This window comes from Leucopleurus acutus, assembly GCF_964270905.1.
Source record: "Leucopleurus acutus genome assembly, chromosome: 21".
Taxonomy (NCBI): domain Eukaryota; kingdom Metazoa; phylum Chordata; class Mammalia; order Artiodactyla; family Delphinidae; genus Leucopleurus; species Leucopleurus acutus.
The window spans coordinates 9,404,781-9,416,838 of NC_139163.1; the positions used below are offsets into that span (position 1 = coordinate 9,404,781).

At 41.4% G+C, this 12,058-nt stretch overlaps 1 protein-coding gene across 1 annotated transcript in view; it reads left to right on the top strand.

The window, feature by feature from the left end:
• The window catches only part of CSMD1 (CUB and Sushi multiple domains 1), a gene marked incomplete at its 3' end in the record, with an annotated part of 1,744,596 nt that overhangs the window by 1,458,686 nt on the left and 273,852 nt on the right, over window positions 1–12,058 (top strand). The window contains exons 22-23 of the mRNA XM_082863948.1: window positions 7,260–7,429; window positions 11,678–11,834. Coding sequence (XP_082720074.1) covers window positions 7,260–7,429; window positions 11,678–11,834 — 327 coding nt within the window. The remainder of the gene's footprint in view (window positions 1–7,259; window positions 7,430–11,677; window positions 11,835–12,058) is intronic.

Below are 12,058 nucleotides of genomic sequence, written 5' to 3' on the forward strand. Positions count from 1 at the left end.
AGAATGGCCTGGCGGGGCCGTTCTGTATTTCACCTCTTTTATTTCACCTCTTGTATTTTACCTACTGCTTCCTGACTTTCCTTCCAGCCATCTGGCCACAAGAGACCTTTAAATAAACATGTTAGTAGGGCACTAAAATCCACCAGGTGACCCACGTGGCACCTGGGAGTTCTCATTTCTCCCTTTCTCTCATTCTCCACATCGGATTAGTTGCTAGTTCTGAAGATTCTGCCTCTCCCCAGCTCTCCAGGGAGGCTCCCCGCCCATCCTCTCTGCCCAGCCTTGCAAAGGCTCTCAGCTTCACATCCCGAAGATGCTCCCCACCTCCAGGACAGCGCCAACCACTGTTGCCGCAGCCCCCAGAGGGATCTGTCCGAATTCAGAACCTCACAAATTCATCCCCCTTAACAGAACCCATGAATCAGCTCCCATAATGTGCAGAACAAACCCTCCACTCGCCGGGGACGCAGGCCCCTTATTCACTGGCCAGACTCTCCGACGTCTTGCCCAGCTCACTCGACCTGAAACTGCCCTGGTTCTCTCTTACGCTCAAGCCTCTCCCTACACTGCTCCCTCATTTGCAACGTGCACCCCCTTTTCTGCCAGGCTGACTTTCTCATTTTGGAACTCACCTCCCATGTAAACTCTTTCTACCCGCTTACCCACCGGCTGGAGAGGGACCCTCCAGGATAACCACTGTACTCCAGTAAACTTGTCTTCCTATTTCTGTCTCTCCTGTTAGGCTGACCTTTCCTTACAGTGGAGGCTGCCTTAGCCCTAAATCCAGCTCTGTGCCTTATTCAATACATGTTTGTCAAACAAATAAACATTATTTCTGTTGGAAGCTCCTATCTTGATCTCAAAGTTTGATTCATTAGGACGCTGTGTCTGTCTTTCTTCCTGTAAAACCATAGAAATAAGAATAATCTATCCCTAGACCAAAGTTGCAAATCCAATCCAAAGATCACAGGTGACCCTGGAGGAGTGCCAAGTGGATTATGAGAATGCTCCTTTCCCTTTTTCTAATAAACATCTGGTGGTAAATAGAAGTTCTAGTGAACACCTGGGCTGAGAAGCGGCCCTGTGAGATGAGGGGCATTGCAAAGCCTCGGTAGTATTTAGGGGGGTAAGTTCTTCAGCAACAGAATTGGAATCCAGATTAGCATGATGAGTAGGCAGATTAAGAGAGTATAGATTTTCATCTACTGTGTTACTATCAAATAGTAAATTAATATCCCCAATAAAATATTTATTGATACTGAATATTTATTATTGCTTACAAATAATATGGTTAGTGCTATGGATGTGGACTTCCAGCTTCCAGAGCTGTGAGAAATAAATGTTATTCTTTTTTTTTTTTTTTTTTTGTGGTACGCGGGCCTCTCACTGTTGTGGCCTCTCCTGTTGCGGAGCACAGGTTCCGGGCGCGCAGGCTCAGCAGCCATGGCTCATGGGCCCAGCCCCTCCGCGGCATGTGGGATCTTCCCGGACTGGGGCACGAACCCGTGTCCCCTGCATCGGCAGGCGGACTCTCAACCACTGCGCCACCAGGGAAGCCCTAAATGTTATTCTTTACGCCTCTTGTCTGTGTTCTGTTACATCACCCAGAGCTGCTAAGACCATCTCATGGGTTGATGCTTTTGTACAGAAGAATTAACTGAAAAATCAATTGACTCCTTTCTATTTTGTTCATTTAATTTTAATAAGTTTAGTTCCATTACAAAACTCTCAATGACAATTCAATTTTAATTACAGTTTCAGGAGGTTCTTTATAAAAAAGAGCAAATGATTCGTTTTAAGGGAAATTATATTCATTCATCTTAAAATCACTTTAAATGGATTATGGGAAGAACTGAAAATTGATCCATTTAATTGCTCTAGGCATGGAGATTTGCAATGGATGTCTGAAATCAAGTTCAAAGAATTTCTGAAATTCTGATGATTTACATTTTGTAATCTTCTGAGCACCTGCTTTTTACCATTTGTTGTATTTCACTTAGTTTTCTCCTGTGGGACAGCGTCTCAGGCTTTAGTGCACCTTCCTCAGTCTTCTTGACACGTTTCAGTTCTTGCATTTGGAAATGTGTTGCATTCGTCTTTGTGCACTAGTTGATTTAATTCGAAATAAATTTAAGTCAGTGGCCTGCCTCAGAAACAGGATCCCAATGCAGGCATTCCTGTTCCACGGCAGGACATTCTGTGAGACATTGAATTAAGACGTTCGGAAGGTGTGTTTCCCACAACAGCCTCATGTTCCTCCTCTTTTGGAGTCATACATTCATACATGTTCCTCGTGGGTTACTTAACATCTATAAATGTAATTAATTATCACTATTGTATTTTGACAAACATAGTGTGGTTATTACCAGACCAGCTGGAGTTCAGATCACAGCTCCACCAACGCCCCACTCCATGTGATCTTGAGCAAGTTAATTATTAACCTAACACTATCTCAGTTTCTTCATCTGTAAAATGGATTTAGTGTTGATAATGACCTCATGGAATTGTTATATTTATTCAATGATATAGTAGTTATAAAAATGCACTCTGTGCAAGTGACAAATAGACCAAAAGAAAAACAGATGGCTGTACCCAGCTGGGCAAAGTGTTAGTACATTTTATAGGCTCTACAATTACTTGTTTGATGATCTTCCAGTGTGTTCCTCTGGACTGGGAAATCTAGAATTTGTTGACATGTCCATTTTCACACTACAACACTCTGTGTTTTCCTTTAGAGTGTTTAGGATTCACTGTTTTCTTTTAGTGCATCTCCTCTTTTCCAAACAGATGTTTATCAGGACACCTCTGTGCTCCAAACCCTCCAGGGACCCTGGTTCAGTGACACCCATACACCCACTGCCATCTGGTTCAGTCTCTCTTTACAGCCAGATCCCCTAAGTCCTTTCAAATGTTCCCCTGCTTTGTCGCGTAAGGCCACCTGAACACCCACGTGTCTCACACCTGAGACTTTGCCATATGCCATAGCTCCAGGTCCCCGACCCGCGTTTCTCACCAGACCTTTGATGTTGCCAGCCTGCTATGGAACCAAGTCAGAATGAACCAAGACCCTCAAGACCAAATGGCTGATCACGTTCAGCCTGTAAGAGGTCATATTTTCTTATTGGTCTTCACATAAAATCAGAAAACAACTCCAGCAGCAGCCACCCATGTTCATCGGAATAGTGTCAAACACAAATAATTGCCTAAAACCGAGGAAAGTAACAATTTAAAAAAATAAAAGTAATTACATGATGATCTACATGAAAATCTTTGAAGAATATAAAGTGATACAGATATAAATCAAATAGTAATAATGCATATTATATGTCTATATTAAATAAAACACTATAGTAAAATAGGCTTTTTAAATTGATGTTTGTATACCAGGTTTGTATACTCTACAAGCAATTTCATATTCTTGGAGAAAAATTTGAATAAATACTATCTTTTAAGTCCTGTACTGTACACTCTAGAATAATGAATTCTGACCTTCTACTTCTAAGTGCACGTGCCATGTATGTGTAGGTTCACTCACAGATGTTTCATGAGTAAATTAATTGTTATTGCTTATTCACTTAGGAACTTTACTTGCATCTCAGGTTATGAGCACTAGTTGCCCTGACGCTAGTGGAGGTTTTGTGTTCAGGAGGCGAGTATGAAGTGAGCGGAGACGTGCCGGCGAGGCGGCTGGCCCTTTTCCGCGTCTTTCTACCAGTTACAGCAACGGCCTTGTTCCTCTGCCAAGAATTACTGGTTACGACCGGCCAGTTAATCTCCCACACTCATTACTTCGATGTAGTGTAGACTTGCACTTAATCAGCACCACTTATTATATATCTGCTTTAGAAAAAAATCCCAGAATCCAAATCTTCACAAAAAGACATGTAAAATTACATCTTTAGATTTGATGAATTTTTTCTCCCTGGCTACCCAAATGCTAAAGCCTTCTTTCTAGTCCTACCTTTTCGTTGTATTATGAGAAATAAATTGTTAATATCCTAAATGCCAATGTGAAAACAAATATAACCTCAGTTAATTGGTAACTTAACTTTTATCCTATCTGGATAAAATCTTTAAAAGTATACTGTCTTCTACAATAAAATTTTGCTCTGCTAGTTTCATTACCAATAATTACGAATAATATTATGAACTTTTAACTATAAAGTATATCCATCATTAATTAGCATTTTTTAAAAGTCCACAATTCTTTTCCTAAGCTAAGCACTTAGAGGTTATATCAAATCAATAATGAGTCTGTACTAGTGGTGTGACCTTGGGAAAAACGACTTTTGAGCTAGTCTGTGCTTCAGTTTCCTTATCTGTGAAACAGGGTTTATTACCTCATCACATAAGGTTATTGTGAGGGTTAAATGATTTAATGTAACTGAAGAACTTAGAAAAATGTGTGACATACACCATTTACACATCCGCCTTATTGTGATAGACTGAGTCTACATTTAAAAAAGGATACTCCTGAGCCTGGAAAATTCTCTGTGTGGCAAGTCTGTCAAGGAGAAGAAGGGAATAGAAACAAAGTGGTGTGAAGACCCAAAGAAAGGAATTCCATCCATAAGAAGAACAAGAGAACACACCTGCCGGACGTAGGAGCAGAGCCTCCAGACAACAGAGAGAGAGGTGTAGGCTCCCCTGCCTCAGGGAGGGGAAAGCACGCCCTTCCCAGGATCACAGGGCTGGAGCCCATCGGAGTGGGTCTCCTTGGCTTTGCCTTCCTCATGGGACAGCCCCCTGAAGACACACAGGGACTTCTTGCAGGCAGTTTTCACAGTTACCTCAGAGTGGCAAAGCTCTCATGCCACATTTTGGGTTCAAGGTGTGTGGACTCAGCACTGTGTTGAGCTAATTACCCCGGGTGTCCTTCAACCCTCCCTCCGGCCCCTTGACCTCATTCAGTCAAGAAAGAAGACCACTCATCTCCTGATGGCCAGAGGGGGGCCCAGGGCCCTTATTAGCCCTTTTACCTCCTGCCCACCTCAAAGCATGTTTGACGCAAGGCTGCCCACACCTCACAGTGGATGTCCAGTGAACACAGTGCACGATGGACCTCATGCAGTCATATATGCAGTAAACCCAAACCCACACAACCAGTTACAGTAGCCATAAAAAGTACCCCTTCCAAAGTATCCCTTAGACTAAAAATGGTCTAGTTGCCACTCTATCAGTATTTATTACGTCTTCAATTGCAAGAGATGTTTTTTCAAACTTACAAAGTAATAGATAAAAGGACGTAAATTTGATTTTTGAATGATTTCCTTTATTGATCACTGTCCAATTCAATTCTAAATAAAAATTCTTAGTGCTTGTGATAGGTTCCATATTCTGGTTATCAGAATTCTATGAGTTTCTTCGTTTATTCTCTTTGCGTCCAATATCTTTAACGAGTTTGAACCCCTTGCTGTTTGATACACAGAGCAGCCAAAGGGGGACCTTCTGATTTGCTGTTTCAGTGTTCTTTTCACTTATTTTGGCTTTTATGTTAAAATCACCATTTCTTCAGGAAAGAAAAATGGTATAAGAATATGCAACAAAGCCCATGAATGATTATCATTTCTCAAAGAGATTACTTGCCCAAAATGCTTGTTGAATTTAAGAGATGAAGCCATACATCGTCAGTCTCAGAATTGCTGAGAATCACCAGATTCTTGACATGAAAGGACATCCACGTCCCAGCCTGAGCAAAAATGAAAGTCCAAACACAGCCTGAGAGACACACCACTTGCCTTTCTCACCATAAAAATGTTTCTTTAAAAGTATTAAAATTACACAAATATATGAATATATAATAATAGTAACTATAGCTATAATTTTAAAGTTATTCTTATAAAATCCCATTGCCATGTTTTGGGGTCACCACTTCCCTGTGCTTCTTTCTCAACACTGTTTCCCATGAAACCCTCCTTCAGGTCCTTATGGGGAAAGATCAGGGGCAGGTGAGCCAAGTTCTCCTGTGTTTCTCTCCCTGATTTTCTCCCCGACCCTTGTACGTGGGGACATCATGAGATTCAAGGGCGCAAGTCATCATGAGCTGATCCTGAATCTCCAGCTTATTCCTTCCATCACTCAGGCCAGGGAAGGCGCATGGTGCAGCTGATTTCAGTGATTGTCAGAGAAGACGGGGATGTCAGAGACTTGGAATTATGAAAACGGGCGTGCACAGGACATCTGCCACAGTTGTGTGATACCTCAAGCAGTCCCCTTAGACTGAACCCTGTCTCCCTTTCTCTCACCCCCGTTACATGTAGGCATTTTACTGATTTTCAGTTTCCAAGTTGATCATTATTCTTCACACTCAGACTTACTTTGTTGAAATTTTAAAAATCACTGTGCTTTTCACATAGTGTGGCCAATAAGTTATTTCATGCAGACTCACACGGAGTGCTCTTGTCACACAGACACACACAGGCATACACACAGAGATGCACACGCACATGCATACACAGATGCACACACATCATACATATGCAAACATACACAGAGCAATTTTATTATTTTATGATTGTTTTGGACGAATAGAATTTTAGGAGTTAGCCTAACTCTCACTTTCATAGGTGAGGAAACAGGTGCTGAGAGTTTAGGTGACTTTCTCCAAGTTGGCAGAAAGTGGAGAGCTATATTTATTTTCATTTTTACTCTGATTAAAGTTCTTTATGCAAATTTGGATGTAGAGGTGAATTGCCCTCTCCTTTCGTCAAGGGGAGAAGAACGTATTTTCTGCCGCCGAAAGGGCTTCCGTCCCAAGACAGGCAGATGGGCTCAGTGCTGTGAGACAGTAGCAGGGGACTCAGTGGTTTGGTCCACGGCTAGAATCCCCTCTAAATGCATCCAGGTTGAGGCCACAGAATACCAGCGTGGGAAAACTGCATGGACATAACTGTCGAGTCAGCACATTGGAATTGGCGGGGATGCTTCATGAAGCAGAGATGGGGCACAGAGAGGTGACTGCCAGTGATACAGCCAAAGTGCTCGGGCATACCTATTTTATTCTAGAATTCTTTGTAAGTTAGGAGTAAGATGCATTCTATTAAAAGAAATAAAATCTTGAAAATAGGATGAATGGGGGTATCTTTCCTGTCCAGTGGATAAAACAGTAGAAGGAAGTCGCTAATCTATAAAAACAATATGGTGCTAGCAGATACATTGAGAGAAAAGAGGACTGTCATGATTTAAAAGTTTTTATTTATTAAAATCAATAATTCCACTTTTGAATCCTCTTTCTTTTTTTTATGTCCTATTTATTTTAGCTGAATGTGGAGCAAGTGTCAAAGGAAATGAAGGAACATTACTGTCTCCAAATTTCCCATCAAATTATGATAATAACCATGAGTGTATCTATAAAATTGAAACAGAAGCTGGCAAGGGGATCCATCTCAGAGCACGAAGCTTCCAGCTGTTTGAAGGAGATATTCTAAAGGTAAAAAAAATCTGTTTTAATAGGACTCCATCTTTCCTTCTCAAGGAATAAATATAATGATCCATCTATATACGTAGATATATACATAAATAACGTATCTTTATATATACACATATTTTCCCAATTTGTTTATCCAGCTGGTTTGAGAAGGTGGCCGATAGTATCATGTGTATGTGGACTTTGAAATACCTAAGTCTATAATCCTGGATCTAAAATTTATTAGTCGTGTATTTTAGGGGATATTGTTTAACATTTTTAAGCCTTATTTTTCTTATATGTAAAAACATGCAATGGTACCTACCTTTTTGTGATGTTCTGAGGATTAAATAATATAGATACATATTTCTAGTATTGTTCCTAGCACATACTAATAATTGTAAAAAAATTGTAAATAATTGTAAAAAAAAAAAATTGTAAAAAAACCTTGACAGAGCATCCTTCAGAGCTAGAAGGATTTTGATGTGAGAGTAAACTCAAGCCCTGCCACTGTTGCTGGACCACAAAGCAGGGTTGATGTGGAGAAGCCAAGCCAGGATGAGGCAGAATCTCACTCAACCAGTCAGAGCTGTGTTCACAGGACTCCGAGGTGTGCTAGGCATGGGACCAGCATCAAGGGTCAGTGCAGTAGATGACTCAAAGCATCAGAGCCTCGGGGAACTGCTCCAGGTGGAGCACACCACTCATATTCCAGATGGACTCCAGGGAAACAGGCAGGGGGACGGATTCAAGGGGCACCCAGGTCTTGCCTTGAGCTCCAACTGCAAATGCCCCCAAACTTCTAAGACTTCTGAAATAGTTTCCACCTCTCCTGTGACTATTTCAGAAACCTGGGGACCTCCCTGGCTCTAGGGGCTGAGTAGTTGGCACTTGTAGCCCGAGCCTCAGGGCCTTGAAAGAGAGTGGCTTTGAGCAACAAAGACCAACACTGGCCGTCATCCAGCCCGTCCACCTGCTCGTTCCACTGGGAAGTAAGCGATTTGTCCAGGCCACACGGTTTGTTTATGGCAAGAGAGGGACACATCTCATCCCGTTTCTAAAGTTCTAGGGTTTTTCAGTCATATATGCATCTACATGGACACACACAATGCTCCATCTCAGACGCAGGAGATGTGACTCACTTGAAGCTGTGAGCATTAAGAAGCTGTGCAAAGAGCCTGCTAAGAGGGAAACTTAGTGCCCTCCAGGTGTGTCCTCTGTTTGCACAGTGGATAAAGTGGAGTCGCTGGTAGGTTCCGTTAGGTGCACAGGTCAATAGAAGCTTCCAGACTCAAGTGCTCATCACTTCCTCCAAGTCCACCTTTGACTATGCTTCAAGGTCACAATTTAGGAGAGAGGTTTTATTCTAGTCGTTCTTTCATTGTAATAGTCTTTTGAAAGTTCATGCTGGCAGTATGAGTCGCTGTAATTAAGAAGTGATTTTCAGGTATGAAGCTAGTACATCCTCACTGATCTGAAAAAAGTTAAATTTGCATCAAAGAACTGTTTTCTGAATTCTTTGATAACCTCAAATTTAGACATCCTTTAAGGCAAACTTTTATGGAACAATTAACCATACTTTGGTGCAGGCGAGTGATTAGAGACACTGGACTAAATATACACTGATACATATTACTGGAATGGAAGGAAGCAAATCATTTTCATTTGTGATTGCGTGCTGTTTAAACTTGTTGATTATAACAAAAAATCAAAAAAATCTTGCTTACCACCTTTACTTGCAGAGAAACTGTCAATCATCTGAAAAACCTAGATGCTGTGCAGACGTACCTTTTATTGAGTATGCTAATAAATATCAGAAGGTTAAAAACATTTCAAGTGGGACTACCTCGAATTTTGAGCATAATCCCGCACACGTAGTGTGATCCATTAACGAAGACCAGAGTTTATGTACACACCCTCCCCCGCGTAAACGTGATGCTTGCTTGTTTCATGTGGAAACACCGTGTAAGAGAAATACAGCTCTAAGGAGAGTGTCATGATAGGGATACGTAATGGAAAGCGAGGTTAGTTCTGGAAACAGAGCCCTCAGGTATAACTCCTGTGAAAGTGGGGACGATTTCCCCAGTCCTTTCAGCATTGTCATTCCAGGATTCCTTGTGATGTTTTCTAATCTGTGCTTTTCTGCTCTCTTGGCTATTCCACTGGGAGCATATGGCATTTATTATGTGCCAGGCTCCAAGGAGGGTCTGTAGTGCAAATAGTCATAGCCTTGTATTAACATATGGCCCAAGGAACCTTTTCCTAATGACTGAAAGGGACACTTTGATCCCAGCTGCTTGTAGATGAGGATATACAACTAGGAGGTTTTGTGCTGAACTAAAATCGCTTGTTACTAATTTAATTGGAAGTAAACATCAAGTCTTTTGCCTTCCAGTACTGTCTGGGTTGTCATTTGTGATACATGAGAAGCATGAATCCAGATTTTCACCTTGCGAGAGCTGACAACATAATATCCCCACTAGTCAGTTACTTTTTCGTTCAGAGATTTCTGCTGTCAAGCCCAGTGCTAACTGCTGGTGATGCAGATAAACAAGACAGAATTACTCTTCCAGAGATGCTTAATAATTCAGTGTGGCAATGGTTCACTTTTAGTGGTCTAGCTATGAGGATCGTGGAGCTAGACGCTGTCCATGTAAGCTATTAAATCTTGGAGAAGCACTCAAACAAGCTAAGACCAGTGGAGGTGACAGTGGAAGATGCTTCAGAGCTTTGAGGACCGAGCCTAAGTGTGTGTTTATTTCCTTTAATGCCCCCTCATCTCCATGGATTTCTATGAATCACAGAGAATTACGTGACATGTGGAGTAACGTAAGACCTTGCTGGAGAGGCCTGGACACTATTTTTGAGCCAGCATGCTCTGGATTTTAAAACTCCTTATAATCTGGGTGCCAGCGACCTCACTATCGAGTGAATCTGTGTTAAGCCAAACAATGATTTTTCCTGCACTAGCCTGTTGCTAGCTTGCATGAGAAGTTACAGGGTATTTGATTTTCCTACTCGAGCATATGCATATTTAATTAAAATGAAATCAAATAATGATCCATAAAATTAATTCTTCTAAATGTGTTTTCTCCATTTAGGAGTATGAATTTGTAAGTCTGTCAAGCAGCATTCATGGTTTACATATGCATTAGAGAAGAGCAGGAGAAGAAAAGTAAGAATCTGTGTGAGAAGGAAAAGAAGTGAGAGAAATAGGCAGATATGGGGGAGGCTACCAGGGGCTTTGATATACTTTATTTAGATAAGATATCTTTTATCAAAAAGAACTGGATGTTCTCCAGTGTGATGTGATACATTTTCATTCTTTCTTCTAAAAAGCCCTTATCCATACCAGCAGTTCCTTGCCATGAACCATTGCAATGGTTTCAAGAGGCAAATGGATGAACCTTTGCCACGAAGCATTATAGTCTTGACCACTTAGCAGGGGTGTGAGGGGCTCAAAACTAAATTCTCCTAGAACGTGAATGCTGTTTGCTCTGGCATTAGGAACATGTACTGTGGGACGCCCCCCAATGCCCACGCCTTAAAACTGTCTGACGCAGTCTCCACTGGGGGAATGTGATTGGCAACCCTGCACTCCCAGTGTGCACCTGGGAAGTCATCACTTCGTGTCCCTTACCCGTGATGTTTGCTCAGAACCAAGCCCGGTCCACTTGTCTTCCAAATGTTCGGGGTATCCACCCAGGCTGTACAACCACCTGTGAAAATGGAGTCAGTCACAAAATGCTTCAGAGGAAGATGACCTCTCTCTCTGATATCGGACATGACAGGATTCCTTTGCTACAACAAATTCAAAACTAAAGTCACTGCAGGCTCAGGGGCTACAAAATGTGACAAGGTTTCAGCACCTCGACTTGTAACACATTTGGATGGAGGAGGAGACATTCACACTGAACTATGACACATCCTTCCAACCTTTGTAAGTGCCAGGCTTACAAAGGTGGACCATGCAACCTGGAAATGCAAATACATGATGATTTCATTTTAAATAAACACAGAATGTTCAGCTTGATGCAGATAAAATGATCTGGGCACAAATGGAATCTTTTGTCTTTAATGTTAACGGTAAAGATAAAACTTAAAGAAAAAAGATTGTTTGCCAGTGTCTTCCATCCACTCAGCTTTCTATAAACTGTGTCACTTTAAATTACTGTATAAAATCATATCTTTGAAAATTTGGATTTCTTGTTAAAATTGCTAACATACAAACAATTAATTGATAAGGGGATTCGTGCTGTGAATTCTCCTCAGGTCTACGATGGAAGAGATAGTTCATCACGTCCGCTGGGGGCCTTCACTAAAAATGAGCTGACGGGGCTCATCCTGAACAGCACCTCCAACCACCTGTGGCTGGAGTTCAACTCCAATGGGTCTGACACTGACCAGGGTTTTCAGCTCACCTATACTAGTAAGTGCCATACGACTTAATCGTTTCATTTTACTTTTATTTTCTCAGGATACATCTGTTACTTTGCTGATATGATACATTTTAAATATCGATTTTTTTTTCCTGGCCCCCGTCCTGTGTTTTGGATTGCTGTTTAATTCTGTGCACTGTTGAGTGGGCAGTAAATTTAAACACGTTATCAGAAGTAAGAGTTTGAAACGTGTTTATTTAGAAGTATTAGTATT